The sequence below is a fragment of the Dendrobates tinctorius genome, unplaced genomic scaffold (genome assembly GCF_039654945.1).
Source record: "Dendrobates tinctorius isolate UK_male_01 unplaced genomic scaffold, ASM3965494v1 ptg000388l, whole genome shotgun sequence".
NCBI classification, from domain to species: Eukaryota; Metazoa; Chordata; class Amphibia; order Anura; family Dendrobatidae; genus Dendrobates; species Dendrobates tinctorius.
The window spans coordinates 6,725,818-6,742,803 of NW_027362054.1; the positions used below are offsets into that span (position 1 = coordinate 6,725,818).

The 16,986-nt window shown below is 48.0% G+C and overlaps 1 protein-coding gene across 3 annotated transcripts in view; it reads left to right on the forward strand.

Moving 5' to 3' along the window:
* Positions 1-16,986, forward strand: part of KCNH3 (potassium voltage-gated channel subfamily H member 3) — a 184,186-nt gene that overhangs the window by 94,777 nt on the left and 72,423 nt on the right. For all 3 annotated transcript variants that reach the window (XM_073563458.1, XM_073563457.1, XM_073563459.1), the window contains exons 3-5: positions 4,043-4,276; positions 10,295-10,429; positions 10,881-11,011. In XM_073563458.1, coding sequence (XP_073419559.1) covers positions 4,043-4,276; positions 10,295-10,429; positions 10,881-11,011 — 500 coding nt within the window. The remainder of the gene's footprint in view (positions 1-4,042; positions 4,277-10,294; positions 10,430-10,880; positions 11,012-16,986) is intronic.

Genomic DNA, 16,986 nt, shown 5'->3' on the forward strand with positions numbered 1-16,986 from the left:
GATCATGTAGCGACACACCAGCGATCCTGACAAGTTGATATCGTTGTCGGGATCGCTGGTGAGTCGCTATGTGTGACGGGGCCCTAAAATCAAAAGGAGCCCTGTAGCTGGACGCTTGGCTCATAGCACAATGTTTTGCAATTGCCTTCTGATGGTTTTTTTAGACACTGTTTGATGCCTTCTGCTTGGTTTTATTACATCTAATATCATTTGCAGTACTGAATGGATCTCTATGCTCCATTTTTTTAATCTGATATGACCACTTGGACAACGCCATGAAGAAACTTTCACAAGGTAATGTCATACTGGTCGTATTCCCAGTGTTATGATTTATGGTAGCTGGAGTCTTTTAGTCTTCATTCTAGTTACACTTACAGCTCAGCATTACATAGATTTGGTTGTGGCCCCAACAATTTCTCCCAATGATCAAAAGAGCTATTTTTAAACACAACAACACCAGGTGGCATGTTCCTGGTGCTACTTTGAGTAGTCTGTGTGACCTGCACGTGCTACCATTGCCTGCAGCGTCTACGGACTTGTCTTTTATCGAGCACGTCTGGGAAATGATTGGTCTCTAATTGCAAAGGAAGCTGCCAGCAGCGGAATATTGATAATTTGTTTGCCCAAGTGTATTCAGCATGACAGTACTTTCCTCCGACAACCATTATTAACCTCACTGACAGCAGTCAAGGGATGCAAGGACTTTTATGTCTGTACTTGGTACTCATACTCGATACTAATTAAAATGGAGATGTTTTGAAAATGGTGTTTCCGTTTTTTCATCATTTGCATATCATTAGCATGTCTATTCATCCTGTGATTTCCATGACTTTTCCTTCTTTGTGTCAATGTCCCCCCATAAAATTGAGAAAAGTATTCAAGGAGTGATACCTTTATTGGCTAACCAGAGAAATTATATTTGCAAGCTTTCAAGGCTCAGAAGGCCCCTTCATCAGGCCTGATAGTGAATGGGCTAGACACGCACACTTGCACATAAAATTACTTTGATTAGTGAACGTGATAGGCCGCTCTGAACAGATGCGTTTTGCGGGAGCGCCTAAAACTGTGCAAATGGAGGATAGTCCTAATTTCTTGGGGTAGAGCATTCCAGTTGGTTGGCGCAGCATGAGAGAAGTCTTGGAGTCGGGAGTGGGAGGTGCGGATTAGTGCAGAGGTTAGTCGAAAGTCGTTTGCAGAGTGCAGCGGTCAGTTAGGCCGATAGACAGAAATGAGGGAGGAGATGTAGGGGGGTGTCGCACTGTTGAGAGCTTTGTGGGTGAGAAGTACTTTGAATTGGATCCTATAATTAATGGGCGGCCAGTGTAACAATTGGCGAAGAGCAGACGCGTCCGAGTACCGATTAGCCAGATGGATGACCCTGGCTGCTGCATTAAGTTTGGACTGTAGAATGGAAAGTCGAGTAACGGTGAGGCCAATTAATAGAGCTTTGCAGTAGTCCAGGTGGGAGTGGATCAATGCAACAGTGAGGGTTTTTGTTGTTTCCATGGTGAGAAAGGATTTATCAATGAACTTACACCAGTGTCTGGCATAACTAACTTGAAACATTTGATATTTTATGCTACATTTATGAAACCCTCCACAGAAAACTGTGTCATAAAAATGCGGGCTAAAGAGTGACTTATGTATGGTCATTGATCTGGAGCAGTTTATAGTGGGGTGCCTTGCAGATGGATGCGGCATATAGTGCACATTGTGCCAGGCACGTGCTATCAGTTATAGATGCTTGGTTGTTTAGTTTGGTAAATGTGAAATTCATGCTCCAAAAAATAGGTTGTTAAAATTAAACAGTTATACAAACACTAGATGTGTGCCCGATGCTATCGCATCGGGAGGGCAGTAACATCATGATGGGGGCAGCTCTGTGACGCGGGGGGTGGCGGCCCACCCACTTCCGTGCAGTCACAGCCGGCGGGAAAGACAGTGTTTTGCGGCCTGTGCTGGAGATAGTTTGCGGCGCCACCAGAGGGTGGCTGCACCCATGATAACACAGGCCCCACTCTCATACATAAGAAAAAAGGATACAGGACACAGAGTTCTAAGTTTGGCATAAAATGGCCGTGGCGTTTATTTTGAGTTACTCAACAACCAATTTTATTTCATCATAACCATTAAAACCTTTAAATATCTCCATCACTGAATACAATTATTACTCTCATGACCCAATCCTCCCTAAAACAGGGAGATTATCTCACAAATAAACGACACGACAATACAATGAAATACTTTTTAACAGGGCGGGAGGGAGGGATCTTGAAATCTTCTTGAGGTAAACTGAGGTAACTGTCACAAACAGCTGATTATATACCACAAATTCTTCCCGCTCTTACTCTGTCAGCCAATCAAACAGGTTAAAAAAAAAGAGCAGGAAGTCAATCTGCCTAACAACAGGGAACCTGCTCGTGAAATATCACAGCTTACTGAAACATTAACTCTTTGTAAACCAGAGCTTAAAAAAAACCCAACTGAACACCATCAAATTAATAGTTATGGGAGCCGCGTTATCATGCAAGCCCCTTGTATTCACTAAGGGGAGGGCGTTCAATCTCCAGCACAGGCCTCAAGCTGCGGCCTTTCCTGCCGGCTGTGACTGCATGGAGGTGGGTAGGCAGGCAGCGGCGGGATCTGGCGCGTGTAGTCAGGCAGTGGGTCCTGGTGGGGGTCTGGCGGCGGCAGACTCTCATTATACCCCCTTTATTACACCCCTCTCATTATACCACCTCGTTACACCCCTTTCACAGCCTCATGATGACAGCAGCGGCCTGGATCCATGCGGAGGCTGGGATCCAAGCGGTGGCCGGGATCCCAGCAGCGGTCGGGATCGCAGCGGCAGTCAGGATCGGAGCGCCGGTCGGGATCGCAGCGGCAGCCTGGATCCATGCGGCAGCTGGGATCCCAGGGTCAGTTGGGATCGCAGCGGTGGTCTGGATCCGAGCGGCAGCTGGGATCCTAGGGTGGTTGGGATCGCAGTTGCGTCCTGGATCCGGGCGGCATCACTTGGGTGTACCAAAATGGCGGTTGGCGTACTTCCAGTGCGGCACAGTGGATTGTGGGATTCAGGGACATCCAGATGGAAGTCGATGACAGAGAATTTAAGGCAATTATATATATAGATACTGTACACACTGTACATACATACATTATACTGATCATGCAGCTATCTTGTACTTTATACATCATGATTTTCTCCTTCTGCTGCTGATTCTGGGACTATCTCATCGGTAAAATGTAAGCCTCCTAAATGTTCACTCAAATAAGTAAAAAACAAATGTAAGGAAATGTTAAAATAATGTCTAATTAGCTAGAAGGAGCCCGAACCTTAAGTGCAGCTCGGAAGAAGAGCAATTACAGTCATTTATATAATGTAAATGTTTCTAGAGGTTCTCAGGACTAGAGATATGTGAGAAAAAGTAGTGTTCCCGAGAGCTAACATTTTTCAAAATTTCTTGTCAGTTCAATAACAATACTGTTCGTGTCTACCTTGACCAAAATAGATGATCAAAGGCAGGAGTGGACACAGACAGAAGAGCGCCCTTGTGTAGAAACAATATCTGGGCCCTCTGCAGTCCAATAGCTCATCATAATGCACAATTCCACCTGCTTTGGAGCTGGAAGTGGCCCTCTTAGCACTTGGGTCCACATGCAGCTTCACTGGTTGCACGATTGGTATGTGAACCCATAATTAAAGGTCCCTGTATATTTTAAATGGAATCTGTCAGCAGGTTTATGCTGTGTGATCTGAGAGCAGCACGATGTAGGAAAAGAGTCACTGATTAGAGTGATGTGCTACTGGGCTGTAGCAATTTGTGGCAAAAATGCCCACTACTGCTATGTATATGTGCACCCTAGTAAAATACTGTATAGAATTCACCTATCACCATAGACAATATAAATGTGGGTTAAGGATAACTCCGTTTCTCCATATTAACCACTATTTTTAATCACTCCATTTTTCATTTTCTCTGTGTTTCCATCTTCCCCTGCCTGTCCCTCTCTCCTCTCCCCACTCTCTTTGTCTATACAGACAGCAACTTTGTCCTTGGCAACGCTCAGCTGCCACACTCCTACCCTGTGGTCTATTGCTCAGATGGGTTTTGTGAGTTGACTGGCTTTGCCCGTGCGGAGGTCATGCAGAGGTCCTGTGCTTGTACCTTTTTGTATGGCACTGATACCGGAGAACAGGTCAAGCAATGCATCGAAAAAACCCTGAACGACAAACAAGAGCTGAAGGCTGAGTTATTGCTTTACAGAAAAAATGGTGAGTAAATGGACCGGAATTAACTATTACTACAGTAAATGAGAATACTTTATCAGTATGCTATATAATAACTGGGTGTGAGTCAAACAGAGAGCTATACTTTGTGTTAGGCATCAGGTTCCGGTCGCTGCACAGCAGGAATCCCAAGCCTTGCCATCTGCAGTCTCCCATTCCCCTCCAGTTGCACTGGAGCCTGCTCAGCAGACTCCATGATCCCAGCATTCTGCCAAATCCAGCATTGTGGGTTCGGTTGCTGCTGCCACCTCTGGTCCAGTTATGGAAATGCAACCTGTCCAGGAGCAAAAGGCTCCAGAGTCTAAGTTCCCCCTTTGCTCCACTGAGCATGCTCAGGAGACGATCTCCCATTGGGGATCGGGAGTCACATGCTCAGGTCCTTCTCCAGTTCAGATTGGTCCGTCTGGAGGATCAGGAAGGTCCCGGAAGGGCACGGCTATAAAAGATGCACATGGCCGTCCCAACATATGCTTTGATAGACTCTGAGGCTAATGCATTTAGTGTATGTGTGATGATGGATGAATGAGCCTGGTGACTGACGCATTATAATTCCCCCCCCTTGGATATTACGTATGTGTTAGGGTGAGGGATTAGAGTCAGTAAGTTAGCTCTACACTGCATAGCGCCGCAGTGTTGCTCCACATCCAGCGCTAGCGCCTAGGGTGTCGGCCAGTATAGGTCTCCTTGGCCACTGCTATTGCAGCGTCCGCTACTTACGCCGTGCGCTTTAGTAGCACTTTCCAGCCCGGTTATTAGGCTGGTTAGTGGTGTCCGTCAGGGCGGATACTGCACACGTTGCAGCAGTGGTTCACACCCCGTGACCTGTGACGTTAACAAGTTGCGGTTGTTCGCCAGCAGGCACGTGTTACATGAAGTAATGGCGCACGTATCTGTTAGCAGCGGCTCAGTAGTTACGCACCGGTGTCCGGCTTTACTCGTACATTCCTTTCCCTCATTGTTTAGCAGCAGTTGGTCACCTCTGCACGGTGGGCCCTGGGCTGCGAACGCACCATATATATTATTTAATCTTTATTATTTGGTGCATTCCGCCAGGCCCCGTAACATTATCATAGCGCCAGGGCCTGGCTAACAATGACGGACGAGCAGCGCCTGCAGCGATATGTCCAGCAGCTGGAGGGCAGGTTGTCCTCTCTCGAGCGCTTAGCCTCAGCTGCGGACATCACTGCAGTCGCCGTCCAGGCGGCAGCAGAGGCAGTCTCCCGCGCCTCTATGTCCATTCCTGCCCCGACATTATTCCGTCTCCCGTTGCCCGACAAGTTCTCGGGTGACAGTGCCACCTGTAGGGGATTCGTGAGTCAGTGCTCTATCCAGCTTGAGTTACTGGCCACGCGATTCCCTTCCGAGCGGGCTAAGGTGGGGTTTATCATCTCCCTCCTGTCGGGCAGGGCGTTAGAATAGGTCACTCCACTGTGGGAGCGTGGTGACCCCGTGGTTCTGAGCGCTGCTCAGTTTCTAATGTCCCTAAAGCAGGTCTTTTTGGGGCCATGGGTCGTCACTCACGACACCTCTCTCCAGTTATTAGCACTAACACAGGGATCCCTCTCGGTCAGCCATTATGCCGTCCGCTTCCGAACACTGGCTTCCGAGCTGGGATGGCCTGATAAGACACTTGTCCCTGTGTTCTGGAGAGGTTTGGCGGAGCATGTTAAAGATGCTCTAGCTACCAGGAAGGTTCCCGTTAGTCTGGAGGAGCTGATTACTCTTTCCACCCGCCTAGATCTCCGTTTTACAGAGCGTTGGTTTAGGCGTGTCCACAATCCAGACAGAGTGTTAGGTTGGCCCCTGCCTTCTCTAAACCTCTTGAACCCCCCGCTATGGGAGTCATGCCTCCAGAGCCTATGGAGGTGTCTCGCACCGGTCGCAAGTCGCGCCCGGTGCGAATATCCGCACGCTGTTAGCAGTGTCGACAGTCTGGTCACCTGGCTAACAGGTGCCCTCAGTGGTCAGAAAAGCAATTGTGTCCAGTGGTAGTTGGAGGAAGTCTACTTGAAAAAGGAACTTTCTTCTCCAAGCTGTCCTTCCGAGGGACGTTAGAGAGCGGTGCTGCCACCTGGGAGGTAGAGCTCTGCGTGGACTCCGGGGCAGAGGGAAACTTTATGTCCTCGGCTTTCGTCCAACAGCACGCAGTTCCTTTGGTGCCACTTCCTCACCCCATGACCATCAGGGTGGTCAACGGTTCAACCCTACCATCCCAGATTACACACCAGACAGCACCCTTGGGGCTCTCAATCTCGCCATCCCACCACGAGACATTGTCTTTGCTCATTATGCCTGAGGGTATTGACCAGGTTCTCCTAGGAGTTCCCTGGCTCCGTTGCCCCTCTCCTCATATTGAGTGGTCCTCGGGAAGTATACTGGGTTGGAGCAAGGACTGTGAGTGAAAGTGCATGAGGGGCAGTGTTCAAGTAACCTCTACCGAAGTGCCCGCAGATCTCTCCGTGCTTCCTAGACACTACCAGCAGTACGCGGACGTCTTTTCTAAAAAATCTGCTGAGACGCTTCCGCCTCATCGCCCCTACGACTGTCCGATAGACCTTTTGCCAGGTGCGGAGCCTCCTCGAGGCCGCGTGTACCCTCTATCCCTCCCGGAGACAGAGGCCATGTCACAATACATCCGGGAGAACCAGGCAAGAGGGTTTATTAGGAAGTCGGTGTCACCAGCAGGGCCAGGGTTCTTCTTCGTACAGAAGAAGAGTGGAGAGCTGCGTCCTTGCATTGATTACAGAGGTCTCAATGCTATAACCGTGAAAAACAAGTACCCTCTTCCCCAGATCTCTTAGTTGCTTACCAGGTTGCAGGGGCCCGGATCTTCACTAAGCTAGATCTATGGGGGCATACAACTTGATCCACATACGGGAAGGGGGCGAGTGGAAGACAGCCTTTAATGCCAGGGATGACCACTATGAGTATCTGGTCATGCCCTTCGGCCTCTGTAACGCACCAGCTGTCTTCCAGGACTTTGTGAATGATGTATTTCGCAATATGCTCTCCACCTCGGTGGTGGTCTACCTGGATGACATCCTCATCTTCTCTCCAGATTTGGCCTCTCACCGGAGAGACGTCTGTAAGGTCTTTGACCGTTTGCGGGTGAATTCTCTCTTCGCCAAGTTGGAGAAGTGTCAATTTGAGCAGGAGTCCTTGCCGTTCTTGGGCTATATCATCTCTGCCCAGGGGTTGGCTATAGATCCTGCCAAATTGCAGGCGGTAATGGACTGGCAGGAGCCCCACTCTCTTAAAGCGGTGCAGCATTTTTTGGGCTTCGTTAATTATTACTGCCAGTTCATTCCCCACTTCTCCACACTGGTGGCTCCTTTGGTTGCCCTCACCAAAAAGGGAGCCAATCCAAAGGTTTGGTCGGAACAGGTCTCCGCGGCCTTCTCATCTCTTAAGACCCATTTTGCTGGTGCTCCTATCCTCCATCATCCCGATGTGGATAAACCCTTTATTCTAGAGGTAGATGCCTCCTCTGTCGTTGCAGGGGCAGTCCTTTTCCAGAAGGATGCCCAAGGTCAGAAGCATCCCTGCTTCTTTTTCTCCAAGATCTTCTAACCGGCAGAGAGAAACTACTCCATCGGGGACAGGGAGTTGCTGGCAATGAAGTTGGCCTTCTCCGAATGGAGACATCTCCTGGAGGGAGCCCGGTTTCCCTTCCAGGTATACACCAACCATAAAACCTGTTGTACTTACAAATGGCCCAGCAGTTAAACTCTCACCAAGCCAGGTGGTCACTTTTCTTCTCCCGCTTCCGCTTCACCCTGCACTATCTGTCCAGTGAGAAGAACGTCCGGGCTGATGTGGTGTCAGCGGAGGAGGAGGAGACTGAGCCTCGGCTAATCGTCCCCTCTGAGAGTCTGAGGACCGTGGCTCCGGTCGCTCTTGAGTCAGTGCCGCTGGGCAAGACCTTTGTCCCTCCCCGCCTGCGGCCAGAGGTTCTCACGTGGGCTCACGCCTCCAGGGTGGGTGGCCCTTTTGGTACTAGACAGACCACGGAACTCCTGGCAAGGACCTACTGGTGGCCGCACATGGTTCGGGACATGAGAGAGTACATTCAGGCATGCGTCTCCTGTGCTCAGAACAGGTCCTCTAGGCAGAGGCCGGCTGGGTTACTGTACCCCTTGCCGGTGGCAGACAGACCCTGGGAAATGGTCGGCATGGATTTTGTGGTCGGCCTGCCCAAATCCAGTGGCAGCATGGTCATCTGGAAGGTCACCAATCATTTTTCTAAAATGGTGCATCTGGTGCTACTTCCCCAGCTGCCTTCTGCTCGTGGTCTCGCCACACTGTTCATAAAGCACGTATTTCATCTGCACGGTATGCTGAACAAGGTAGTTAGTGTCCGGGGTCCCGAGTTTGCATCTCGGTTTTGGAGGGAGCTCTGCAGTCTGCTCAGCATTGAGCTAAATTTGACCTCCGCCTATCACCCCGAGATGAACGGGTTGGTTGAGAGAGCTAACCAAACTCTGGTCGCATACCTGCGACATTTTGTCATGGCCAGGCAGGATGACTGGTCATCCTTACTACCGTGGGCAGAATTTGCTCTGAATAATGCAGTGGCTGATTCCACCGTTCAGACCCCATTCCTCCTTAATTACAGCCAGCATCCGCGCGTTCCCGTCCTGATGCCAGTATCTTCCACTGATTCCAGGGTGGTAGACTGCGCAGTGGAGACTTGCGACATCTGGGATCGCACTCAGGATGCCATCTGGGCCTCTAAGGAGAGAATGAGGGCGTCCGCCGACACGCATCGGCGTCCTGCTCCAACTTTTGCCCCTGGTGACTTTGTTTGGCTCTCTGCCCGAAATATCAGGCTGCGGGCCGAGTGCACCAAGTTTGCGCCGCGATACATCGGTCCCTTCAAGGTCCTGGAGCAGGTCAACCCTGTAGTTTATCGCCTGGCTTTTCCTCCCCACTTGGTCATTTCTGACACCTTTCACGTGTCCCTCCTTAAGCCTGCCCACGTGTCCCAGTTTTCCGAGTCATCTGCCGGGACATCCGACCTGTCTTCAGACAAGTTCGAGGTCAATGCTATCGTGGGATGCAGGGTGGTGCCTGGCAAAAAATTTTATTTGGTGGACTGGAAGGGTCATGGTCCAGAGGCTCGGACCTGGGAGCCAGTGGAGAATATTCACACCCCGCTCCTTATCACAGCATTTGAGCGCAGCGAGGCTCAGAGGGGAGGGGGCCCTGGGGGGGGTAATGTTAGGCGTCGTCATCAAAACTATGAATTAACACGTGTGGAATTATATAATTAACAAAAAAGTGTGAAACAACTGAAAATATGTCTTATATTCTAGGTTCTTCAAAGTAGCCACCTTTTGCTTTGATTACTGCTTTGCACACTCTTGGCATTCTCTTGATGAGCTTCAAGAGGTAGTCACCTGTACCGTACATGTCATTAGTTTGGGGTATAAAATCCTGATGACAGTTTCTTTTTAAGCAATGTCTTAGATTGAACATTTACAGATTGTACTTTGTTCCTAAAGCCCCCATACGCAATAGATATCTGTCAGCTAAATCAGGGTTCCCCAACTCCAGTCCTCAAGGCCCACCAACAGATCATGTTTTCAGGATTTCCTTAGTATTGCTCAGGTGATAATTGCTTCACCTGTGCAATACAAAGGAAATCCTGAAAACATGATCTGTTGGTGGGCCTTGAGGACTGGAGTTGGGGAACCCTGAGCTAAATGATGGTTTGGTGATCCTTCGACACAGCGTCAGTGATAGAAGAATCAAGTGGCCCCCATACACATTGAACTGTATGGTAGATGCAGCCGAAATTAGTCTAATGGGTATGGGGATCTTTAGTAGTTAGTGTATACTTGCATTATACCACTTTATGTTGCCAGGTAGGACAGTGCTTTAAATAACATCACTGTATGGATGTCTCATTAATTCAAGCAATTGTATGTATTCAATACATTTTATAAAAAAAGAGAGTTGTTTTTTTTTTCCTGTGATCATTTTTATTTTTTTTACTTTCAGGCTCACAATTTTGGTGTTTGTTGGATGTTGTACCAATCAAGAACGAAAAAGGGGAGGTGGTTCTCTTCTTAGTTTCTTATAAAGATATCACAGATGTCAAGAGCCGTACAGGAGCAGCGAGCTGGAAAGAGACAGGTGCACGAAAATTGTTCTGTCATCTGAGTAATATGGCCCCGATTCATCAAGACCGGCATGCACCCCTTAATGAAATTAATGCATCTTTCAGCTTCCATGCGCCAAAGAAAGAAATAAAAAGCAGTCAAAATCTGGCATACATTTCTGTTAAAATGCACTCTATTTTTGTGGCATAAAAAAATGATGAATTTGTTGGGTGCGCTTAGCCGTGCTATATTCAGCTCAAAGCTTTGATCACTTTAAAAAGGGACTGGGGTTGAAGTGACAAAAGTTGAAAAATTTTTTCAAAACTATGAGTTGTGCACAAAATTTTGCAACATTTCAAGCAGTTTTACTTCAGAAAACCAGTAATCTGCTTGATGGATTGCCCCCCCACCCCTATATTTTAGATTTCAGATACAGTAAGGCAGTGCTATGAAATTGAATGATGTTTAATGTCCTCTCTTGGCAGGAAGGGGGGAGCAGCCTTCTCGTGCCATAGGAAAAGGTTTTAATGCCAATCGTAGACGAAGCCGAGCTGTACTTTACCACCTTTCAGGGCATCTGCAAAAACAAAATAAAACTAAAGCAAAAATTGGAAAGGTATGGACACTGTTCAGTTCTAAATGTGTGTTTATAGATTAGTGAGAAATAAACCCATATGAGCCATAGTCTATGTGTCTATTATGTGCTGTGGAAACTGAAAATGATTTCAATCACCCAATAAATCAATTAATTAATTAATGCACATGTACATATAGAAATAGATGAAGCAAATGTAGAGCAAATCTTTGAAGCAAGAGTTAAATGGGTAGCATGATTTTATAAAACAAAGGTCTTACTTTGTGTCTGAACTGCAATATTAGACACATCCTTTGCACTCTTTTTTTTTGGACAAAAAACATACCTTTAGAAACATGAACTAATCTCTTAGAACACCTTAAAATTGTTTTTGTGTTAAATGGATTTTTTAAATATAATTTTTGTTGATGCGTTTTTGTTTTGTCTTTTTTTTTACATATCAAATTTTGTATTAAAAATAAAAATCCTACAATTTTCACATTGGGCAATAAGGCTTTTATTTTTTTTTTTTTAGAAATAATTAGAGTTGAGCGAAACGGGTCGAAAAATTTCAAAAGTCGCCGACTTTTGGCAAAGTCGGGTTTCATGAAACGAAACCCGACCCTAGGATGAGGTCGGCCACGAGGTCGGCGACTTACGCGCCAAAGTCGCGTTTCAAAAGTTTGTTTTGCGCTCTTTTTCAGCCAATCAGGATCCACGGACACTGTGGGCAACGTGATGACATAGGCAGGGGTCACCACCATCTTTCAGAAGGGCATGCAAGTGATTGGCTTGCTTAGGTGGGCGTCACAGGGGTTATAAAAGGGCGTGCACACCGACCGCCATCTTACTTCTGCCGATCTTAGCATAGGGAGAGGTTGCTGCTGCTGATTCTGTAGGGAGAGCGTTAGGCAGGGAAGAAGAAAAAAAAACTGCTTCTGCTGCTAGCGATTTTGCCTGTACAACACACCAGTCACTGTGTGTGCAGTGCAAGGGGAGGCTATATTGTGGTGGATCAGCGGTGTTGGTTGTTAGGCTGCCTTCTAAGGCTTCCTGACAGCTGCATTGCTGTTTACCCACTGCTCTGCAAACTGCTTTTTTAAAAGCAATCCCAATTTTTTTTTTTGTCCTGCTGAGGTACTGAGCGTGCATTTTTTCACACCATACAGCGGTGTACGCTCCTCACACAGTAGCGTGTAACGGCTGTTATCACAGCCACAGTGAAGCTATCTGTGTGTCACTCTATGAGAATAAGTCGAGGACATGTTCCGTTCTTACAGACCTGCACCTACTAGTTTTGTCTAGCTTTCAAACAGTTAAATATATTTGCTGTTTGATCACATTCAAAACTATAGAGAGACAGCGTGTGTCAGTCCGTATACTTAAAAAACACGGAGCTTGACAATTTTACGTACACCGGACAGCCGTGTACGTGCACGCTCCTCTCAGTACCGTGTAACGGCTGTTATCATGGCCACAGTGAAGCTATCTGTGTGTCACTGTGGAAGGATAAGTGGAGGACTTGTTCCGTTCTTACAGACCTACACTCTAGGGAGATTCCTATTCTGCCCAATTCTACATACACCTTGTAGTTTGTGATACACTAGCCAATTTCTGCCTGTGACATAGCGCTCTGATATTCAGTGGGCCTCACACAATCCAAAAGTGTCCAGTGTCCACTAGTGTGTGCAGAAATTCAAAATCTCTGTGATCCTGTAGTCACTTTTTTCACACCTGTGCCATCGAGCCTGTGACATAGCGCTGTGATATTCAGTGGGCCTCACACAATCCAAAAGTGTCCAGTGTCCACTAGTGTGTGCAGAAATTCAAAATCTCCCTTATCCTGTAGTCACTTTTTTCACACCTGTGCCATCGAGCCTGTGACATAGCGCTCTGATATTCAGTGGGCCTCACACAATCCAAAAGTGTCCAGTGTCCACTAGTGTGTGCAGAAATTCAAAATCTCCCTTATCCTGTAGTCACAATTTTCACACCTGTGCCATCGAGCCTGTGACATAGCGCTGTGATATTCAGTGGGCCTCACACAATCCAAAAGTGTCCAGTGTCCACTAGTGTGTGCAGAAATTCAAAATCTCTGTGATCCTGTAGTCACTTTTTTCACACCTGTGCCATCGAGCCTGTGACATAGCGCTCTGATATTCAGTGGGCCTCACACAATCCAAAAGTGTCCAGTGTCCACTAGTGTGTGCAGAAATTCAAAATCTCTGTGATCCTGTAGTCACTTTTTTCACACCTGTGCCATCGAGCCTGTGACATAGCGCTCTGATATTCAGTGGGCCTCACACAATCCAAAAGTGTCCAGTGTCCACTAAGGTGTGCAGAAATTCAAAATCTCCCTTATCCTGTAGTCACTTTTTTCACACCTGTGCCATCGAGCCTGTGACATAGCGCTGTGATATTCAGTGGGCCTCACACAATCCAAAAGTGTCCAGTGTCCACTAGTGTGTGCAGAAATTCAAAATCTCCCTTATCCTGTAGTCACTTTTTTCACACCTGTGCCATCGAGCCTGTGACATAGCGCTCTGATATTCAGTGGGCCTCACACAATCCAAAAGTGTCCAGTGTCCACTAGTGTGTGCAGAAATTCAAAATCTCCCTTATCCTGTAGTCACAATTTTCACACCTGTGCCATCGAGCCTGTGACATAGCGCTCTGATATTCAGTGGGCCTCACACAATCCATAAGTGTCCAGTGTCCACATGTGTGTGCATAAATTCAAAATCTCTGTGATCCTGTAGTCACTTTTTTCACACCTGTGCCATCGAGCCTGTGACATAGCGCTCTGATATTCAGTGGGCCTCACACAATCCATAAGTGTCCAGTGTCCACATGTGTGGGCATAAATTCAAAATCTCTGTGATCCTGTAGTCACTTTTTTCACACCTGTGCCATCGAGCCTGTGACATAGCGCTCTGATATTCAGTGGGCCTCACACAATCCAAAAGTGTCCAGTGTCCACTAGTGTGTGCAGAAATTCAAAATCTCCCTTATCCTGTAGTCACTTTTTTCACACCTGTGCCATCGAGCCTGTGACATAGCGCTCTGATATTCAGTGGGCCTCACACAATCCAAAAGTGTCCAGTGTCCACTAGTGTGTGCAGAAATTCAAAATCTCCCTTATCCTGTAGTCACTTTTTTCACACCTGTGCCATCGAGCCTGTGACATAGCGCTGTGATATTCAGTGGGCCTCACACAATCCATAAGTGTCCAGCGTCCACAAGTGTGTGGGGAAATTCAAAATCTCCCCTGTCCTATAGACACCTTGTACCTTGTTTTACATTACTATATAGTTTGTTGGATTTTGTCTACATTTCTACAAAAAATGAGGAAGGCTGGTGGAAGAGGCCATGGAATTGGGCGGGGGTTGGCAGCTGGTAATGATGGTGTTGGTGGTGGATCTGATGGTAGTGGCAAGAGCAAAATAGGACCGAATGCAGGAGGTGTTGAGCCTGCGTCATCGTCTGGCTCCATAAGGCTTCGAAGGCTTAGTTTTCTAGGAGTTGGCAAACCGCTTTTAAAGCCAGAGCATCAGGAAAAAGTTTTGTCTTACATTGCTGACTCAGCCTCCAGCTCTATCGCCTCCTCTTCTGAAGTTGTAAAAAGTAAAAGCACTGAGTCGTCATTGGAGGCTCATATTCATGAACCACACCTTTCCTTGTGTCCTTCACTCCAACCAAGATTGAAGGATGACGCAGGCCATACTACTGATTACTCCATGGAGCTGTTTTCACATACCATGCCTGGATTATCAAGTGAAATGGTGAATTACCCAGGCCAAGATGAATCTGACATGGAGTGCACTGATGCACAGCCGCTGATAGATGATTCTGCTGGTACATTCACTCAGAGCACTACATTGTCCTCGCAGTGTACAGAGCCAGATTCTGACCCTGATGAGACTCAGGTGCCCCTTCCTGCACACTATACCACCATACACGGTGACACAGAGGAAGGTGCACATGACATTGAAGAGGAGGTGATGGATGACCCAGTTGTTGACCCAGATTGGCATCCATTGGGGGAAGAGGGTGCTGCTTCCAATAGCTCAGATGAGGAGCATCCACAGCAGACATCGACATCGCAACAGCTGTTATCTGGCAGGCCCGGAGCACTCCAAAGACAGGTTCCAAAAATCAAAAGAGTTGCTGGACAGCTTGTCCAGAGGGTCAAAAGATCACAGCGTGCTAGGCCGCAAAATGTCTGCCAAAGTAGGAAGAGTGCAGTGTGGCACTTTTTTGAACAAAATCCTCATGATCAGGCCAAGGTTATCTGTAAGAAGTGCGCAAAGACCTTTAGCCGAGGGAAAAATCTGAAAAATTTGAATACCAGTTGCATGCTTAGACATTTAACCAGCATGCACTTGCAAGTGTGGACACAACACCAAACCTCAAGTGCCACATGTGCAACTGATCACAACGAAGGTAGTCAGCAACGCTACATTGTTTCCCCCACTGTAAGCCCACCGGTTAGCACAGCAGCAAATGTTGAGGTGTCGTTGCAAGGCCACAGCAGTCAGGGAATCCCACTGTTATATCAACGAAATACTGAATCTAGGCCATCAGAAAGAACACCAACTCCATCACCATCATCAACCCTCTCTCAGTCCGCCCTGTCCACCGCTACTTCCACCATATGCAGCTCTCAAGTCCAGCTCACCCTCCCAGACACTATGAGTAGGTCAAGAAAGTACTCAGTCTCTCATTCGCGTACACTGGGTTTGAACGCCCACATTGACAAACTAATCTCGTTTGAGATGATGCCCTATCGGTTGGTGGAAAGCGCAGCTTTCCACAAACTCATGGCCTATGCAGTACCACGCTATGACCTACCCAGTCGCCACTTCTTCTCTCGCAAAGCCATCCCAGCCCTCCACCATCATGTAAAAGACCGCATTGTCCATGCACTCAAGCAATCAGTGAGTGGAAAGGTGCACCTCACAACTGATGCATGGTCCAGTCGGCATGGCCAGGGCCATTACGTGTCCATCACTGCGCACTGGGTTAATGTGGTGGATGCAGGGTCCACAGGGGACAGCGGTGGTGGGACAGTGCTGCCTAGCCCACGGTATAGGAAACAGTTGGCTGTAGGTGTTCGACCCTCCTCCTCCTCCAGAAGCGAAAGCTTGTCCACAGAGCGCAGTCGTACGAGCACTCCATCTGCAGCTGCCACTGTTGCACACGAGGTGTCCCCCTATCGAGCAGCTAGTGGAAAGCGTCAGCAGGCTGTGTTGCAGATGATGTGTTTGGGCGACAGACACACCGCCGAGGTGCTGGCCGAGTACTTTCAGGGACAAACTGAGTCATGGCTGGGCAGTGTACATCTTGAGGCAGGCAAGGTAGTTAGTGATAACGGCCGTAATTTTGTGGCAGCCATAGCCCTTTCAAAACTCAGCCACATACCTTGCTTGGCTCACACCTTGAACCTGGTGGTGCAGTGCTTCCTCAAAAATTATCCGGAGTTAACAGCCCTGCTCCAGAAGGTGCGAAGACTGTGCGCGCACATCCGCCGGTCGCCTGTACACTCCGTTCGTATGCAGAAGCTGCAGCGATTGCTCCATCTTCCCAACCACTGCCTCATTATCGACATTGCAACAAGGTGGAACTCCACCCTGCACATGGTGGAGCGGCTGTGCGAGCAGAGGCAGGCCATAATGCATTAGTGGGAGGATACACGGCCAGGCACTTTGAGAGCAGACATGGAGTTGACAGGTGTGCAGTGGTCGAAGCTGAAAGACCTCTGTAAAGTCCTTCAGTGTTTTGAGGAATGCACACGGCTGGTAAGCGCAGACGACGCCATCCTAAGCATGAGCATCCCACTTATGCGTCTGCTCATGCAAACTTTGACGCACCTTAAGGAGCAGGCGTCTGCAGCCAATGTTGATGAGGAGGAAGAGGAGGAGGGAATCCTTGATGACATTCAGCCATTGTCTGCTCAGGGACCTCTCCTGGACGAGGTGGAGGAAGAAGAGGAGGAGGAGGATGATGATGAGGATGAT